Source organism: Tinamus guttatus, unplaced genomic scaffold, assembly GCF_059628265.1.
Source record: "Tinamus guttatus ecotype Peru unplaced genomic scaffold, ASM5962826v1 Tinamus_guttatus_pri_ptg000045l, whole genome shotgun sequence".
In the NCBI taxonomy this organism is placed as follows: Eukaryota; Metazoa; Chordata; class Aves; order Tinamiformes; family Tinamidae; genus Tinamus; species Tinamus guttatus.
The window spans coordinates 3,596,492-3,616,286 of NW_028288579.1; the positions used below are offsets into that span (position 1 = coordinate 3,596,492).

At 38.0% G+C, this 19,795-nt stretch overlaps 1 protein-coding gene across 5 annotated transcripts; it reads left to right on the forward strand.

Annotated features, from left to right (window-relative positions):
• Positions 1–626: 626 nt before the first annotated feature.
• Positions 627–19,464, forward strand: LUC7L3 (LUC7 like 3 pre-mRNA splicing factor). Of its 5 annotated transcripts, none has more exons than XR_015914205.1 (13): positions 627–797; positions 7,814–7,880; positions 8,474–8,513; positions 8,731–8,875; positions 9,750–9,824; positions 9,906–10,010; positions 10,869–11,030; positions 11,544–11,827; positions 12,337–12,497; positions 17,336–17,476; positions 17,581–17,686; positions 18,106–18,184; positions 19,001–19,464. XR_015914205.1 is itself a non-coding variant. In XM_088538195.1 (13 exons), exons 1-12 carry the CDS (start codon positions 699–701, stop codon positions 18,128–18,130), a joined length of 1,410 nt encoding a protein of 469 aa, XP_088394321.1. In that variant the 5' UTR covers positions 627–698; the 3' UTR covers positions 18,131–18,171; positions 19,001–19,464. The 5 variants fall into 5 exon arrangements, 4 of the variants coding, with proteins under 4 accessions (XP_088394321.1, XP_088394342.1, XP_088394330.1 ...); XM_088538195.1 differs by having other exon boundaries at positions 18,106–18,171; XM_088538204.1 differs by lacking the exon at positions 18,106–18,184 and having other exon boundaries at positions 628–797.
• The last annotated feature ends 331 nt before the right edge of the window (positions 19,465–19,795 follow it).

A 19,795-nucleotide genomic window follows, 5' to 3' on the forward strand; every position in this document is an offset into this window, starting at 1 on the left:
AATAGTCTATAATCAACAAGGTAAGGTTCAACAAAGACAAGGCCCAAAGACGTATCTAGAGAAGAAAAGGAAATACACACAGAAACGAGTGGAAGCTGTTTGAGCATTAAAACTTGAGATGTTATACAGCACACAAGCTGCGTGTCACTGTAGCATCCCGCCCAGCACCGAGGCTGCCAGACTCGTGCAGAAGCGTGAGGAAAAGTTGTAAAGCACTGGATAAGGAAACAACATTTGAGGAGATGTGGGACTTCAAATGCACGAGGGGTCTTTGTAATGCAAAGGCAATGGGTTATCCTCCTCACTGACCGGAGAGGATGACCGGGGGGATTTGGGTTGGATACAGGGGATTGTTGCCCGTGTCACAGGGGCGCTAGGGACGCACTCGGGTAGCGATGGGCCCAAGGCCGCGCCGCTCCCCCAGCCGCGGCCCGGTGCCCTCGCTGCCCACCACGTCCCGCGCGGGAGCGCTGCGGCCGCGCCGCCGCCTCAGGGCGAGGGCCGCCGCCTCAGGGCGAGGGCCGCGCTCGCGGGCGCCGCCGCCATGTGAGGGCCGCGCTCCGCCGGGCCCCAGAGGCGGTTAGGCGGCGCGCGCTGCATTGTGGGCAGGGCGAGGAGCCGCGCCGCCATTTTGTCTCTGTCACTCCCGGCTCGGCTCGGCTCGGCGCTGTGAGGCGGCACTCGGCCAGGACGACACCATGATATCGGCCGCGCAGCTCCTCGATGAGCTTATGGGCCGGGACAGGAACCTGGCCCCGGATGAGAAGCGCAGCAATGTGCGGTGGGACCATGAGAGCGTGAGTGAAGCGGAGCGGTCTCCCGTGCGCTCCCATCCCCCGCCGCAGGCCCGCGCTTTGTCGGTGCCGCACGCGGCCCGCGGCCTCCCCGGCCCGCCCAGGGCAGCGAGCGGCCGCCGCGGGCTCGGCGGAGAAGGGCGCTGGCGGCGGTGCCCGCGGGGCGTTAGCGAGGGCAGCGGGCGCGGGCCTTGGTGCGGGGCTCCCACATGGCGGCCGCGGGGCGCCCCGGGCCCGCCCGTGGCGCGGGAGCCGCGCGGAGCCTCCGCGCGGGCATGAGGAGCTGGGAGGCCGCGAGGGAGGGAGGAGGGTCCCGCCATGGCTCAGGCGGTGGGAGGGGAGAGGCCTCGTGTTTGGGTGCAGCGTGAGGGGAGAGGCCGCCCCCGGCCTGGCCTGCAGCGCGGGGGGGAGCTTTAGGGAACGTCGGTGTGTTTTTTGTTTTGTTTTGTTTTTCTCTTCTGCAAAGCAAAATTCCTTGAAGGTTTATGGCTTTTGTGAAGGAAGATGAGGCAGGTTTTAATGGTTTGGAAGGCAAGTTATCTCTGGATCCCTTCCTGTCTATGGCAGTGATGGAGGAAAGGCTGGGGGGAGATACTTTGGTACTGACTTGGCTACCCAATGGTTGTATGACAGTGAAGAACCATAAGACTGAAGATTTCAGGATGTGAACACTGGATTTCTTCTGTACCTACCCAGACTTTACTTACCGCTTTTTTATTTTTTTTTTTGGGGGGGGGACTGTTAAGCCTAAACAGTATTATTGTTAACTGTGTAGTACTTGGGGCTTACTGTTCGTGTGATGATGACAACCATCATCTGTGTTAAACTGCGCGAAAAGAAGATGGTTTTCTTGTATGTTTTTGGAGATTTTTTTTTTCTCCCCAAATATAGTTAAATTCTAGTGAATATTAACTTCTAGGGGCATTCACTATAGTGATTCTGGAACTTATTTCACAGAAAATCAGTAGTAGTAACCATGCTCCCATAGCTTGCCCTCTTAGGGCTGTTGAAAACTCCGAATCATTCCCCCCACCATCTGTTTGTTTTTTTGTATGATAAAAATTTTGGCTAAAGTGGCAGAAAGCTTATAGTTTAAGTGTGTGGTGCTCTTCCTTTAGCTTTTTTTTTTTTTTTTTTCTCTGTTGTGAAGCTGGGAGCCAGGAGGCATGCTTGTTTTTGGCCCTTTTAAAGTTGTGTCTGAATCACCAAGTTTGGAATTTCCCATTTTCAAACAAAAGCAACTTTATTTTAAAGTTGGCTAAAGCAAGCTTTAATTTGTTTTGGAATATAGCATGTAAGGGCAAATAACTATCTTGCCCTTAACTTTGTGAATCTAAGCGATTTTTAATTCCCCTTAAAAAAATGTTGTATAGATAAACTATATATGTCAGGAGAAACTCATGAGCTCAGGATGTTTTTTTTAGTGAAATTCTTAATGTCTTTTCAGACTTTATCCAATAAGATTACTCAATTACACATTTTCTTTTGAGTTCTAAGTATGAAGTCCTGTGTGCAGGTAGAGGAGATGAGGGATTTGTTTTGTTCTATTTCATAGAATCATAGAATCATAGAATCATAGAATGCTTAGGGTTGGAAGGGACCTCTAGAGATCATCTAGTCCAACCCCCCTGCATACGCAGGGACACCTAAAGCACGTGGCACAGGACTGCATCCAAGCGGGTTTTGAAGATCTCCAGAGAAGGAGACTCCACAACCTCTCTGGGCAGCCTGTTCCAGTGCTCTGTCACCCTCACTGTTAAGAAATTTTTCCTTAAGTTCCTATGGAATTTTTGATGTTTCAGTTTCCGGCCATTTCCTCTAGTCCTATCAGTGGCCACCACTGAAAAGAGACCATGACCGTCCTCTGCACTCCCTCCCTTGAGGTATTTATATACACTGATTAGATCCCCTCTCAGCCTTCTCTTCTCCAGGCTGAACAGGCCCAGCTCCCTCAGCCTCTCCAAATTTCAAGTTGGAAGTTGTTGTCTCACTGAGTTAAGACTTAATCCCTAACATAAAATTGAAAAATAAGCTTTTTTTTTTTTTTAATATCTGACTAAAACCATAGAGATCTATGTTTAAGATGCAGTTGTGTGTGGTTTTTTTTTTGGTTTGTTTGTTTGTTTTTTCAGAAACAGTGCCTTGTCTCTCCAGTCCTCCCTTGATGATTTAGAAGGGGGAGAGGTCTCTGCCCTGTTTTGAGGCCAGTAGGGACTTAGAGTTGATCCTTCAGCCTGTGAACATCAGTAAATCCAACCTTTCTGAAAGGAATGTTATCGTAGATTCTTCTAGTCAGTTAACTAGCTCAAAAGAAAAACTTCCTCCCTGTTGAACATAGGAAAGTATTTCACTTTTAGCTTAAATTTGTGCATCAAATAAAGTTTAAGTAACCTAACTAGTAGGTTTAGAAATCAGGAAATGCAAATAAGGTTCAAATAGCAACATTAATTTGCCTGTTTACTGTTTTGTTTTTCTGGTTAAACATATATGCCACGTGTTGTCAATTGTGAAATTATACATATTTATCAACACAGAGGCTTTTTCAATAAAAGCCTGTGGAAGGTTATCAAAACAAGCTAATTTCTGTTTATTGTTTGTAATTTACGTTTAAGTTGATGTCCAAACTTCTGTGTAAGGTAAAAGAATCAGTAGAAACTGTGGCAGCACAGTGCTTATTAGCTGAGCATTGATTCACAGTTCTAATGAGAAATGCAATGATCAGCCTGTATTGCAAAGCTATTGTAGAGCTTAAGTGTTTCCTTTAAACTTTGACATGAGTAAAACCCATAACCATAAAAAAACTGAAATTTCAAGTTATTATTTATTTCAGTCTTGCGGTGTGTTCTGAGGTGATCGGTTTTAGATTTGGCCTAAAGGCTTTTTGCTTTGTACGCAGAAGGAAATATTAATTAGACCTGTATATTTTAATCTACTTTCTGCTTATTCTGATGTGAAGTAGGTAAAGTATGTTTCTGGAATTGTAGTGTCAGATTTGTTGGTTCGTATATTCTTGCTTATTATGTCAACTTTTTACTTCAAAATGAGTTCATATCCAACCAGTGATACTCTTTAAAGACTGTCCTGTAGTATAGATAGTCAGTGCTTGGCTTCCTTGTGCTTAATAAAGTGTTCCGAGATAGTGATGATTTCTTGCAAGGAAAATAATGTTTTCTTAAAATGCATCTAGTGCATATGAACTTTAGAGATTTCAAAGCATTTCAGTATTTATCTGAACAGTTTTGAAATTTTTGAAACATAGGTTACAAGGTGCTGGTCAATCTTCTCAGCCTTTTTTTCATGTGGGGCTTGTTTGCATATGGAATTTGCTTATAGAATTGTATATTAAACTTCTTCAGTAAAGTATTTCATCCTGCAGGATAGGAGCATGTTAATTAAGAGATATTAATAGTATGGAATTATTAGCAGTTTCTTTACATAGGAAACAGCTAATTAGCTCATAACTAGAGGAGCTGGCCAGCCTGCTTATTTGTCAACTTTAAAGTGGGAAATACTACTTGACTACCTCAGGTCTTGAGGATTACTAAATTTGAGATTATGAAAGTTCCAAGTGTCTGGCTATGGTTCTGTCTAGTGTTTTATCTTTAGCCCTATCTAAGGGCTTTAACATATAAACTATGGCTAATCCTACTGCAACTGTTAGACAGTAACATCTCTCTCTGTCCCAGCTTCTTGATACCAGAGACATCAAATCATTTGGGAGAAAAGAATGAGGTTATTTATCTGCTTGTGTAAATGTCCATCCTAAGTTGCCTGTTGCTCTGTGAGTATAGATTGTATTTCCATTACTTCTGGCTTCTGCTACGTGCAGAGGCTGATAAGCTATGCATGACAAATACTATCTGAAACACATGGCCTCTACTCAGTCTTTTAATGGCTCTGTGGTTCTTTCATCTTTTTTTTTTTTTTTTTTTTTTACCCCTTCCTAGTCTTGCTCATCACTGACAAAGTGCGCTGAATACAACCTGTCAGGGCAGATGTACCACAAGGTGAAACTAATTGAGAACGATAACTTTTGGAATAGCTGCAAGAGTCTCTTAAGTAATGCTTTTCTACTGCAGCAAAATCAGTTTAAGAGCATAATAGGAGTAAGAGAGAAAATGCCTCTAGGAACACCACTCTAAATGAAGCATTTCTTTGCAGACTGCCTGTTAGGAGAGAAGGGATTCACTAGATAACATTGTATCCAGAACTGGCTGGGAAATTATTGCAACTTCTTAGTGATTTTAGTAGGGAATGTGATGTATGCATGTCTAAGCTGCATATTGTCTTGTTATATCTATGTGTATTGTTGTGTGTATTGATGACTGTTGACTTTCAACTGCAACAGTCAGCTGATAAGTGGCATTTCTTATCAGCTCTGCTGCGTTACTTTTGTATTTTTCATTGTTATTCATTGTCATTTATTGTCAACTTTCCCTTTGCTGTTGCTGCCTGTTATAAGTGCCTTTTGAGTTAGCAGCTGACCATGAATATTTTCCGTAGCTTTAAGAAGCTGTATGATTAAACGAGCCTTTTTTGAACCAAGGTGCTGCTAGATTTCTTCATCTAGACAGGTAACACTTCTTAACCTGCTGAAGAGTCTTTGATTATAAAATATTTATCTAGTAAAGGAGTGTTTTCCTCTTGCCAATGTCTTGCGACTCCTGAGGTGTGACAGTCTGAAGTACAGTGCTTGAATCAAGACAGCACTATCCAGAGCAAGCAACTTCTGGCTTGAAATGTCTCAAGGGGAAAGGTTATCTTGCTCTCTCAAATGAGAGGTGTTAAGAGAACACCTTTTTTTCCTTGCAAAATTCTTGAATGTATGATAGCATCATAAGCAGAAATGCGTTTTGTTGAATATAGATGAATTCAAGACTGACTCTCTGGTGAGCTGAAGACCCTGTTAGCAAACAGACAGACTTTCTGAAACTTTTCAGCTTCAGATAAGTGTAGTCAAGATATAACTTGTTTGTTTGAACGGCCAGTTTGAAGCAGTTTTCCTCTTGCCCTGGCTACACCTAACTTGGCAAAAAAAACCCAAACAGTTGCAAACTTAAATGGATGGCAGGGTTCACGTGTGCTGAATCCATCTTTATTTTTCCCCATTTGAGTGGGAAAGGGGCATAAGTACTAGAAAACAAACGCAGGGAATGTGGGATTACTAGCCTCATCCCGGACAAAAATGTTACTTTTTGACCCTGGAAATCCTGCAGGACTTGAGGATATAACTTAAATCATTCCCCTTGTTGAGACAGCAGACTAATTTTGCGTAGAGTCTTGCTCTTGTTCCTTTCCTGATATACTTTTCATTCATGAAAATGCCTCTAGAGCAAGGAGGTGCTTAATATCATTTTAAATGGCTGCTTCTCAAAGGATATGAATTAAATGCTCACTGTTTCTCACACTCAAGCTAGCATGGATTAGCAATAGAATAACTTTCTGTTCTGGTTGTGCTGGTCAGAGTTTGTATTCATCAGTGTAGCTGCAAACTTAACTAGTTGTAGAGAATTTAACTGGAGTACACGTGGTTTGAACAAACACTTCTCCACTAATTTTCATTTTTTCAAATTTGGGGAAAACTGCATGTTAATGGCAAACCCTGGCTCTAGTGTTTTGAGGTAAGATTCTTCACCAATTAGATCAGAGACAGTTTAGTGTTGATTAATTGTCCTGTATTTTTGTTTCATCAATACTGTTGCTTTTTTTTTTTTAAAAAATACAATAATAAATACCACTTCCTTGAATTTCTGGAAAGGGTTATGTTTATAAAAATGGTATTTAACTCAGGTTATTCTTATTCTCTGCTTAATTTAGTGCCTCAGTGTCCTAACATGGATAACAGGACAAGTGTTCTTACAATAAATGAGACTTTTTTTTTTTTTTTTGTATCTGTGGATAAATCAGCTTCTTTTCAGTCATAGAAACCTCACTTGTATTTCTGTGTAATTCATAAAGTAGTCAGTGTGATTTTTAATTTCCCTAGTCTGATTTGCAGTCTGGCAATTAGAATGGAAAAAAATAAATCGGACTGAGCTAATTTAAACAAGAGGTGTCATTGGCATTTTAGTGAGGTGATTCGTGGAGGATAAGTTTTGGGTGTCTTCCCTGTTTATAATTTGTTAAAATACTTCTGAAGTCTATTTTAGGAAATAATATGTTGTTAATCATTGTTCCCAATGTATGTGTGAGTGTTATAGTGTTTATAAGTGTTATGTTCCCTTTTTTAGAATTTGTTAATAGTTTTCTAGTAATTGTCTGTGTGTATTAGAATAGTTTTAAGGACTAGATTGTAACGTGTAGTAGCAATTATTGTAACTGATCTGTCAAATATATTAAAAATCTGTGCAAATTAAAATGTGTCAGAAGAATGTACAGGCTAGTGTTTGATTAACACTTAAGCTGTTTTAGGTTAATGACAGCTTCAAGAGAATCATCTAGTGAAGAATTAATTATGTAAGATTGGTTGTGAAATCAGGGGAGGATATATTTCCAATTTTATCCTTCTGGTGGATAAACAGACAGGAGATATTTCTGTGTTCATGAACTTCAAGAGCAAACCAACTTTATAAGCTAAAATAGTATTCATGGGTGAGGATAAATAACATTGCTAAATAAAGCAGTCTTTGTTCCATATATTAATTAGGTCTTTGGTAGGTTTATTTGTTTGCTTTTCTTTCTAGTATCCTGATGATGTTTTCTTGCTGTTAAATCAGAATTCCTATTATAAAAACAGGGTACGTAGAAATGAAACAAACCCTTTCCAGTTGTCAGGAATTAGGATAAAATGAATATTCTTCAGTCTGCTTTGAGATAAACAACATCTCTCTGTGCATTCTACTTAAACTTCAGCATGTTGCAATGCACAGGTGGAGGTATGTGCTCGTAAAATTTCTAGCAGACTTGCAGAATGTGGGTTTAATCCTGTATTTCAAGAGATAAAGTGATTGCCTAAAACCAATTCATGAGGAGAAAAATAATGCCTTTTTTTTTCTTTTTTATTTTCTTTCCTCTGTCAGGTTTGTAAATACTACCTTTGTGGGTTTTGCCCAGCTGAATTATTTACAAATACCCGTTCTGATTTAGGTAAGTAAGTAAATTTTGCAGTTTTTGTTCACTTATATGTCATCACAATTAAGCTTTTACTTTGTAAACTGCATCCTTACTCTTTTATTCTCTTTTGTAACACTTCAAAACCAGACACTATTAGGATTGCCAATGATTAAATAAATTTACTATGAGCAATGTTTATTCTAAATCCTACTTCTTCGAAGTGGAAGACAAGGTGAGTGAATTTTAACAAGACCCTTTGTGAATATAGACCACATTACCTCCTAAATTTACGTGCAAGGTATGCATTTTAATTAGCCAAATTCAAAAAGTAATGCTAGGAGCTTACAAAGCACTTGTTGAAACTATCCCCTCTCCCTCAGAAATCTCTGTGTTGGCATTTGTTTTCTTTTAAGTATTTTTCAAACTCCAAGCAAAACAAGCAGAAATGCAGACATAGGATGCCAGACTTTATGTGCATTAGTTTCACCCTTAAATTTGTTCTCTGGGAAGTGTTTAAAATTCTACTCAGTCATGCAAAAACATGATGATGCGAAAACCAAATGATGATGGAGCATGAATATGATGTTCAAGAATGCAAACTTTTTGTGTGTGTTTTATTTTTTTAGGTCCTTGTGAAAAGATTCATGATGAAAATCTACGTAAGCAGTAAGTATTTTGATTGCTGTGTTAGTGCAAAAAAAGTTTATAGTACACTAGAGATTTCCTAAAGCCACAAAAAAAGACAAATTAATTGCTTTATTGACTTGTATAGAAGTTTTATGTTCTGTTAGCTGAAACAATAATTTTTTTAACTCTGATTTTCGCATTATTTTTGTACGTTTTATAGTCACACGAACTTTCACTTAAAAATCTGTTATATCAGGTATGAGAAGAGCTCTCGTTTTATGAAAGTGGGCTACGAAAGAGACTTCTTACGCTATTTACAAAGCTTACTTGCAGAAGTAGAACGCAGAATTCGAAGAGGCCATGCTCGCTTGGCACTGTCACAGAATCAGCAGTCTTCGGGGGTAAGTCTAGAAGAATCTCTAAGGCAAATAATTTTTTTTCTAGATAGCATCTCCATGATGTCTTCATCTAGTCTTGGGCATACTGTGAGGTAGATGACAGTAGAATCACAAAAGTTTAAGAAGGGAAAGAACACCTCTGTGCAGGTTTGCCAGCTTAGTGCTGCACGCCACAGACAGCTGCTAATGAAAAATTTCACCAAATTGGGGAAGCTGCTGTGTCTTCACTCTGCCTATTGTTTCTTGTGCTAGGGTTGATTTATCTTTGGAGCAGTGACTGTGGCCTATGCTGTGCAAGTTTCCTGACTGCCAGTGTAGTCATTACTGTCCCAGTTACTCTGTGCAAAGTGCGGTTCATTCAGAAGGAGCTGTGGATAGTCTTCTCTGTTGAAAGTTGTGGCATAGAGTGTGTAACTTGTCTACTTAGGCAAGTATGGAGAGGATACCATGAACAAATGTGTTTGAAAGAAATGAGTTTTCTGGCATTTATTCTCAGAAGCTAGATTTCTGTGCCTAAGGAACTTCCAAATCATAGTTAAGTGGCTGTAAAGATGTGTGATAATAAATAGCAGTTTTAGAATCTAGGTTTGGAGTTTGGAATTGAAACATCTCACCTTCTGTGGCTCAGGGACTTCAATTTTTTTGTCGGTTTAGACTGAATCTGTGTGGCTGCATTCAGCAAAAGTGAAGTAGGATGGTGGGGAAAGTTTTGTGGTAACTAAATTGCTAGTAGGTATTTATGGGAGAAGATGTAGGAGGATTTTATTCCCAAAGGGTTTTTCTAAGGTGAAAATACCTATGCCCATGTGTGTGCATGTGTGAAAGTTGTTTGTTTGTTGTAAATGAAAAACCATGACACTGTAATTACGCTTTGCAGGCTGCTGGACCAACTGGTAAAAATGAAGAGAAGATTCAAGTGTTAACAGACAAAATTGATGTACTTTTACAACAGGTAAGTTTTACCTGTTTTAACAGAGTTTTCTCTTCATTACTTGACTAAAAGTTATTATAGTTTTTCTTTATTGTTCTTTAGATTGAGGAACTAGGTTCTGAAGGGAAGGTGGAAGAGGCACAAGGGATGATGAAACTTGTTGAACAGTTAAAAGAAGAGAGAGAGTTGCTGAGGTCTACAACTTCAGTAAGTAACGTGTTTGCAGTTCTGTTAGTTCAGAATTTAGTGCAACAATACTCTTAATCAGTTTGTCCTTACATTGAAGGCACGGGCCTCTATGCAGAATTTATTAGAAAATAGTGACATTTAAATGTGTTAATCCAATGTGCCAGTTGAACATGCTGCCTTGAGAGTAGTTCACGCACAAATGATAAAATTGTTTATACATACGTACAACTTTTGGATTTTTGCAGTTTGCTATCTAATAGTATGTTCAAACTTTCTTCTTTCTTGCAAAAGCAAGAAGGTCTTTTTCGTGCCGGATGATTAATGAACAGTGCATAGTAATGATTGTTTGGGATTAGGTTGCGATTTCAACCTGCTTTTCAGTATGTCTACTTCAGCAGTCAAATACTTTCAGCACTGTTCTTTTAAGCAGAAATCTGATGTTCCTTTTCATACTTCACTATGGGACACTGTAGGATTTTCATCCTTGAGGCATATTTTGTTTTTGTTCTGCGGACATTTTAGTTGACGTCAGAAAATCATCTTAAGAAGTTGATTTTTATTTCCCTTAATCCTCAGGCCACAAAGAAACTGCAGGTATGGTTAGATTTGCTTTAAACCATGCTTCTCATGGTAAAAAAATTGTCCTGCACTTCCTAAGTGACTTTTCAGCAATTACTTGTGATTTACCTAGCTACAATACCTACAATTTTATTCCCCTGTATTTTTCAGTAAATGTGTCGAAGTATGCGGTTACAAATTTATGCTTATAGTAGTGGTGCTGGATTTAACAACAATAAAATTCCAAACCTTTTTTTTCCCGCCCTGGAGTCTGTTTAACACTTTTCTGCTTTGTTTTATCTAATACTTCTTTTGCAGACGATTGAGAGCTTTGCAGCCCAAGAAAAGCAAATGGAAGTTTGTGAAGTCTGTGGAGCCTTTTTAATTGTAGGAGATGCACAGTCCAGGGTAGATGACCACTTGATGGGAAAGCAGCACATGGGTTATGCCAAAATAAAAGCAACTGTAGAAGATTTAAAGGTAAGTGTAGGTTTGGTTATTGAACATGTAAATTTGGTTTGTGTTTTTCTTTGGCAAATAAAAGGCTAGCTAGCAGACTCTTCTCAAAGACATGAAATATTCCAAAGATAGTACATTTAAAAAAAAAAAAAGAGAGAGAATCAGATTGTGCACTTAGCGTTATGCTTGTGCTGATCTTTTTGCTGTTGTTGCATGTGTTATAGTAAGATTAAGATCAGGTGGCAATGTTTTATGAGTTTTGTGAAGAACTGTGATATGGCCTGCTTTCCTAAGAAAATTATTGGAAAAAGGGTCCTCCAAGACATAGAACTCCCGTTTCATCTTGTTGACCAGGACTGCTCCAAGGGATTTCTGAAAATGCTTTTATGTTGACTGTCCTCGATTTGTGCATTAGGGAAAAAGTTTACATAATCTGAGGATGTGAAAGCTTAAGACTTTTAAAAATTTCATTTATGTTGAATGATTTGCCTTGAGTAATATTAAATTACTGCCCCGAACTCCTGTATTTTTAAGGAAAAGTTGCGAAAAAGAACAGAAGAACCTGACCGTGATGACAGGTTAAAAAAAGAAAAACAAGAGCGAGAAGAGAGAGAGAAAGAGAGGGAACGGGAAAGAGAGGAGCGGGAAAGAAAGAGACGACGTGAAGAAGAAGAAAAGGAAAAAGAAAGGGCTCGTGATAGAGAGAGGCGTAAAAGGAGTCGTTCTCGTAGCAGACATTCGAGCAGAACATCTGACAGAAGATGCAGCCGTTCACGAGACCACAAAAGATCAAGAAGCAGAGAAAGAAGGCGAAGCAGGTATGTGAGAAAGTATTTTCATGTAGTTTTTTTTCAAAATGCTAAAATGCTGGGGGGACTTGGCCTGTCGGTCACATCACTAGTTTGTTGGTTCCACTCTTGGTTTCTCTAAGTGTGAGTTTACGGATTCTAAAGATAAGCAGGTTTTGCTACATACTCATTCTTTTTCTGCATTTCTGGAAGCAGATGAGAGCACTGTAGTGGAATTAGCTTTGAGCAGACGTATGCTCCCAAAACCAGGGTTGTATCTGTAACCCCTTCCTCCACACACGCATGTTGGACTTAAAGAGATGCTGCTGCTAGGCATTAAACTGTGCGGTCGAATGCTGGAGTAGTTGAATAAGGAAAAGTGAAGCCACATCTTATGGGCAGAGATATGCTTACATACCCTATGCTAAGCCTTGTTTTAAATATTTACTCTTTTGTCACATAATTAGTAGTAGTTTCTGTCTGCTGACTTGGGCAATATCATCTGACATTTGCATATTTCAATTTTCTCTAAATGTCAGGAGTCGTGACAGAAGAAGAAGCAGAAGCCATGATAGATCAGAAAGAAAGCACAGGTCTCGCAGTAGGGACAGAAGGCGGTCAAAAAGTCGGGATCGAAAATCCTACAAGCACAGGAGCAAAAGCAGAGAGAGAGAACAAGACAGGAAGTCAAAAGAAAAAGGTATGTCTGTGTGAATACTGTTCATATCAAAATCTGTAACTAATCTTCCCTAAAGTCTTGAATGTTCCTAGACTGTCAGGGACTGAAAGTTCTTAGCATCAATTCAGAACTGATCACATAAGCTGTACATGCTGCTGTTAACTGATTCAGTTCACTCCTGTCATTGCTAATGCACACATCCCAATGTCTGCCGTTTTATTTGTTGCAATAGTTATTAAAAGTTTACTATTTGGTCTTGAAAGTAAGTGTACAAGGATTTTGATGTATTTTAATACTTGTTGACTGTTACCTTTAGAAAAACATTTACAGTGTAATATTTTTTTCTATGAATATCTTTTATCATTAGTATTATTTTTGTTATTACTTTTTGCTCATTTGTATTCTGTGAGAGACTGATTCCTGGCTGTTCTATAGCACCTGTTACTTCTTCACGCTATCATGTTTCCTTTATTTTCCTTTAACAGTGCCTTAATTTTCCTTAATTTATAAATACATACCAAGAAGATAAGTATTGCAGAATACCTGTAATGTTTTAGGTTACAATTCCATGCTCCTCCCCCCCGCCCCCTTTTTTTTTTCTTCCTTTTTTTTTTTTTTACTCTCCCCTTGTTTTAAATGAAGTGAGACTTGCTTTGTTGGTGTTCAGGTGAGATCTCATGCTGTTTTCGTCCTTGCGACTTTTATAGCAGTACCTGTCGTGTACAACAGCACTGATAGACACACCGTGTTTCATCAAAGATTAGTAATCAGATGCTTTACATTTACGTAGGTTTCAAGAGAGCTGCAGAGAGAACACAATAGGTTTACATTCTGTGAAAAGGCATTAATATTACTGTCATTGCTAAATTCCTCCTTTAAGTCTTACAAAACTTCTGCATGAGTCTAATGCTAACTTCTGATCTAAAAACTGATGCTTTTGCAGAGGGTGCTGAGCAATGTCCAGTCTGCAGCAACTCCACCTCGTAATTATAGATGACCATCAGTAATGGGGGAAATGATTTATGTTTCTAAGATATTTTTTGAGGTTCTCTGGCATGAAAAGTGCTATGTGCATGTTTCTTGATCAGCCCGTTTGCCCTATCTTTACTTTTTCCATGTTTCTCCAGCAGATTAATTCCTGAAATGTAGGTAATACTTACGTATTTTTCTTGCCTGACTTTCTTGGACCGCTTCAATTTTCTGGTTTATACTGTGGTGCATCTTCAGTGTTGATTCCTCTCTCATTTTGCTTTGTCCTTTTGAGGCAAGCATTTTTTTTGCTGCTTGCTTTTTGGCTGCAGCACTGATGTGTAGTATTTAAACTCAGACCCAGTATTGTAGCCTGTATCTGTCCTGTTGTTACTTTCTTGCTATCTGATGTTGTGCCTTTTTTGCCTACTTTATGAATAGATTTCTGGTACTCGTGAAGAATACCCTCTTCTATATTCTCTGTCTGTTGACATATATAAATAATTGATTTCTACAAATTTGGTCTATTTATTGAGCTTATGGGTTCTTGGTTCTTTCCTGAATCCTTCCATAAATACAAAGTCAAGCGAAGTTTCTTCAGCATCTAAATATTTTTAGTTTCCACTTGACTATTTTCTCTGGTGGTCACTTTATTTGCTGCTAGCTACCTTCTCGCTCCAGAAATGAGAACAGTGGTGTGATGCTATGATCTATGATAAAACTTAAACATGAGAAAATAAGTTACTTTTTTGACCTCGTAATTATATCTAAAAATATGAAGAAGCCTTGGAGCAAGATGGCAATGCTAAGGATATGTTTCTTCTTCCAGTGGGAACATTTTGAAAGCTGGGGGGAAAAAAGTCAGTATTTACCAAGCAAGCATTGAACACATGACACTGTAGACAGCTATGCAGAGAGCTTTAGAGGCTCGTACGTTTGAGAAGTGATGTGGCTGCCTACCCAGCTTGCTGTTTGCACAGAAAGAAGTCTGTGGAAGAGACTTAAGAATTATGTTTACTGCTCCATTGGGAGGGAATATTTGCTTCAGAATCTAATTGTCTTTATAGCTAAGATTGATCTGCACTTATAAAAATAAGCAGTAAAGGCCTGTCACTAACTACTTGTGGTAGTGCCTTTCCTCTTGAAATCTCAAACTGCTTTATAAACATGGATCTAACAGGAATAAACAAGGCCCTGCTGCCCATAGTTGCCCAAGACTTGTTCACTGTTACACATTAAATGAATGCCATCCTTTGAAATACAATGCAGAAATCCTGGCTTCTTTTTTTCTCCAAATCCTCTGAATGACAGTGACTTTTAAGATCATAAGGAAAAAAAAGTAGTATGTAAAAATAGAGATATTTAATTTTTGAGTCTGATCTCAGGAGTAGAAAAATACTGTTAACCAATACACCAGTTGAATATTAGCATAATATGAATCTGGTTTGCACATACTCCCATTTCATGGAGGATTAATACTGAAACCTACCACCAGGCTACTTTTTCATGGCTCTTTACTTTCCTTAATCTGGGTTCATATACTTTAATTAATTGTGTTCATGCTAATGATTAAACCTCAGCAAATCCTGCAAAAACACCCAAACCTAAAGTATTATTTGGATACTGTGTTTAATATACTGATTTTTGCATTCTCTAAACAGTAAAAGCATTTGCATTATCTTGATCAGGGCTTTTATAGAATATATCTCAATTGCCCACATATACTCAATCAGAAAAATGTGCATGTGTTTATTACTCAGGAACAGTCTTATTACTCATTCAATATTACATGATTATACATAGTAGATTGCAGTTAAAATAATGTAAGCAGAATGTCAACAGCAAATTAATGGTATGTGCTTCTAAAGAGATAATTGCTGAATGACTATATAGCAGCTGCTCACAAATACTCTAGGAGTTGAAAGAAGTTCCGTTCTTTAGACTCTGTTAACTACACTCACTCATTTCTACTTGGCAAACTCAAGGTTTGCTGTGGTAAAACTTTTTTGGTTTTTTTTTTTTTTTTCAATTGAGGTCTTTAGAAGAGTGTCATCTTTCATGGCACAGGTTAATAGTAGCTTTTTTTTTAATCCTCAACCAAATTTTCCCTCCTGCCCAAACTCAAGAAACAAACAAGACAAAACAAAATCCTGCACACTGCACATCCATAGGGCTATTAAGATCTACCATATCTACATAGGACAGAAGATAAGATTAATGGACTGACTACTAGTCCTCTGCGGGGAAACAAGACTACTATTCCTCAGTGGATCCACGTGTGCATCGGAGATACCTATAAGGCACAAAAAGAAGACTTTGTAACAAGGTTAGTTAGAGTGCAATCTACCTGCGGAGTATTAAAAAAAAAAAAAAAAAAAAAGAGGGCAGACAGATGCAAAACGATTAGTTCTGCAGTTAGCTTTTTGACATCGCTGTGTGCTGTATCCAAGCACTATGCACTGGATGTGCTGTTTCTGATGAAACCTCAATGTTAGTGTGTTCTGTAGGCAGATGCCCTGATTCCTGTTTGGGGAGCTCTTCCCTCCCTTTGCTGGTCTGTATTAAAACAATAAAGTTGGATGTCGCTTCTGGTTTTGAAGCTTAATTTCTACTTTCTGTCTTCTGAAATATAGAAGTGTGTTATGCCAGTCTAAGTGATGTGTTATTTTAAATAGCTTTTTCAGAGTGTTTGATTTGTGTGCTTCTGTTTGGGGTTTTTTTTTTCCTTTGCTCAGATAGCAGGGAATAATCAGAAAAAGAGCGTGAATGTTGTTCTGTATGCTGACATCCAAGAGGTTGGTTGGCTTTTTTTTTTTTTTTTTTTTTCCCCTCCCCCCCTCTCCTCCCACACACACACAGATCTCTGCTGATCTTAGGTTGAATACTGGTGTATGAAATAATGTAGGAAGAATTGACATGTTTATTATATTTGTAATTACTGAATTTACAGATGAGGCACAGAGCTATAATACTGAATGTTTTCTTTTCCGTGGAAATATTTTTATTCTGGCTTGCTTCCTCCTCTGAAGATTGTTGAGGAAAAGATGAGTTTTTCAGCATTGTAAACAACTCTTCAGTCACCAGATAGCTTTCTAATTCATAATGAAATTGTGGAGTCCTTCCCATCTTACTCTTCTTTTGCCTTTGGAAAACAGTGTTTTATGTGTCTTCCAAACTTTATTTCCCAAACTTTAAGTGAATTATAAATGACTACAATCGTTTAACTCTCAATTTTATATTTGAGAGTTAAAAATATTGACAAATGCACCTTTAACAGCTTCTGCTGCGTTCATTTTCGTTATCTTGATACCTATCTTTAAAGCTAACTATGGTTAATATTGTTCATTTAATAAGTATTTGATTGTTCACGGTAATTTATGTATTTTTATTTGTTTGCTTTTACTTGGCAAAGGGTGATTTATTGGAAACGCACTGATTCATTGTCCTATCACTCCTTTCTGAATTTCTTTTCAAGAACCATATTTAATAAAAACTATATACCAAGGATGGCCATACACATGACAAAAACTTGGGGACAAAGAGTCCTGTATGAGTAAGGAAGCCAGTAGCCACGCATCATTTATATATTTCTTAACTTGGTTTTGACTGCCTTCCCTCCACTGTCCATTTACATATTTCAACAAACAGCTGAGTAGCCAACACTTAGGTCTGTCCTTTTTCCTCCTTTCCCCACCCTGTACTGTCCTTTTTGAATATTTTTGTGCTCTGCCCATTGCAGCATGGTGGTTTGAAGCCTGTTTCTATAACCTTTTGATGTTTAGGATTTCTAATTATAATATAATTGTCCCTTTTTGTATGCTTTATATCTCACATGTGCAATGTTTGTTTTTTACTTTGAAATCCATGGTCAATGTCTTCTTTCATGGCAGAAAAGAGGGGCTCTGATGATAAAAAAAGTAGTGTGAAGTCCAGTAGTCGAGAAAAACAGAGTGAAGACACAAATACAGACTCGAAGGAGAGTGATACTAAGAATGAGGTCAATGGGACCAGTGAAGACATTAAATCTGAAGGTGACACTCAGTCCAATTAAAACTGATCTGATATGACCTCAGATCAGACAGAGGTAAGTGCATTATTTCAAACTTTGATTAGGCCTTTTGTTACTGTTTAACAGTGCAGCGTAAGTATGCACAGATGAAGATGGAACTAAGCCAAGTAAGAAGACATACTAAAGCACCTTCTGAAGGAAAAGACAGTGTAGTCCTGCAAAACATTTTGAGGTACATTGTTTTGTCTCAGCTATTTTGTAGCAGACTCGTGCCCCCATTAGTGTGCCTCTTTGGGACATATTGTAATATAGTCACCATAGAAAAAATAATTATCCTTTTTTTTAATTTTAGGGATTTTGTTATCTTTTTTTTTTTTTTTTTAATTGAACTGTTTTTGTATTTAAGTCCATATTGTGTTGGTACATCAGCAGAAACTTTTGCTTTAATACTTAATATTTGAGGCACATGTTGGACTACTTTGTTTTTATATAAACTGCTAGTATTTCTTTGTCAAGGATGTTTCTAGTTTTTTTGCTTTATTGCCTTGCATTCTAATGCAGTTTGTTCTGTAACTCGAGAGCCAGTAGCATTGGATTGATGGAAGTGTAGGGTTTATGAATTATTGCAGCTGACTACCATACCTCACACAGCGTTGGTGTTGTGAGCGGCCCATGAAAAGCCAAATTAAAAATCAAGGATTCAGTCAAACTAAGCAGGTACTCATGCCAGGTACTCCTTTCTCTACCCACATCCATGTTTGAATGCTGTTGCCTGTAATCTTTAAGCTTACTGTTGTGTTTTTGATTTACAAGATAGTGAAAAGGATTTTTTGTGTATTGTCTGAATTCTGTAAATCTGATGTTAACAGAATGGAATTTTCTTTCAACTGTGTGTAGGGATGCAGTGCTGCCCAGAATTAGATATCTTTAAAGAGTTTAAAATGCAATAAACACTACCTAGTAATCGCCTTGTTACATTCAGTGCAATTCAAGTCTTTAAGAGGTATGTGCTTAATATTTCCTACTGTGTAGGAGAACTTAGTCAGCCATAGTACAGAGAAGTGGAATGGCTGATAACAGACTACAAAGGCAGATGTAAATACAAAGGCAGATACTACCAAGTATTCATGGCAGGGGTATATGCTTAAAATGACTTATTGGAAATAAAAACTAAATATTAGAAAAGACAAATAATTTATTTAATAATAAATAAATGTTCTTCCCTTCACTCTTGACCTAGCTTTCTTACTCTTGCGCAAATTACTTAGTTGTATTCCTTAAATAAGGAACTAACAGTGAAGAATACAGCTGATAAATGAGCTTGCAACGTGTAAACTATAGCTTCATTATTTATGTTAAGAATTCTTAAACACTTAATGATGATCATTATTAATACTGTTGTTGTTTCTAAAGCCAGTTATGTTCAATGTTGACATTTTCGTAGAGTTAAGATGACAGCTAACAACTGGGCCAATATATAGGAATGGTAAATGAAATGTTGTTTACATTGTCTAATTGTCTATTTTCCCCAAATTTTGCGTTATAGGACAACTACGTGAAGAGTCTGTGAAGACGGCAGAAGACAGCTTAAAATGAAGATCTGCTTTAAAATGAGGTGAAAGAAAGCTGTAGTGGCGTAGAAACATATAAAGTTCAGTTAGAGGTTTTTTTTTATAAAAAGTAATTCGGGACTGGTGTTTCCTCCCAGAGTTCAGAAAGATGTGTTGATAGCACACATGCTACTGAGAATATAAGTCCTGTATCCTTTTTTTTTTTTTTTTTTTTTTTTCTTTAAGACTTTTTAAGATAAGAAAGCAACATAACCTGAACACATGGCTTGCTCAGTGTTTAATTGCAAGTTTTCATTCTTGGACTTTAAAACACAAGAATAAATGTTTAGTATTTGTGTGAATCAAACTAAAATGAATCCCATTTTTACAACTAGGCTTATTCCTAGCTTCTTGATATATGAGAAATGGAAATAAAGTATCTTTGAATTTCTGTTACAAATTTGATTGTCTCTGTCATTGAATATTTAATATTAAATAAGCTTCTTTCCTAATAAATCTACTCATGTCTTCAAGCTTAGTCCATGAATTTGGACGTTTAGTTTTTCTGTGGTGTTTGTTTTTCAGTAGTTATAGTATGTTTGAAGCTGATCTTTCAGCAGTTCACTATCAGATTTCATCCCCTAAGAAATAAAGTCAAGCAAGAAATTACAGACATTTCACAGTAAAAATGTAAGTCTTTGAAAAAATCATATAGATGGGAGAGAGAGGTAAAATTATAACTAAGTTCTAAAAACAGTAATACATATAGTCAGTCTTTTGAAACTTCAGAC

Excerpts from the sequence above, each read along its gene's own strand:
- LUC7L3 (XM_088538195.1), top strand. The coding sequence starts at position 699 with ATGATATCGGCCGCGCAGCTCCTCGATGAGCTTATGGGCCGGGACAGG. Across the intron at positions 798-7,813 it reads TGCGGTGGGACCATGAGAGC|GTTTGTAAATACTACCTTTG; the intron begins GTGAGTGAAGCG and ends TTCCTCTGTCAG. Across the intron at positions 11,828-12,336 it reads AGAGAAAGAAGGCGAAGCAG|GAGTCGTGACAGAAGAAGAA; the intron begins GTATGTGAGAAA and ends TCTAAATGTCAG.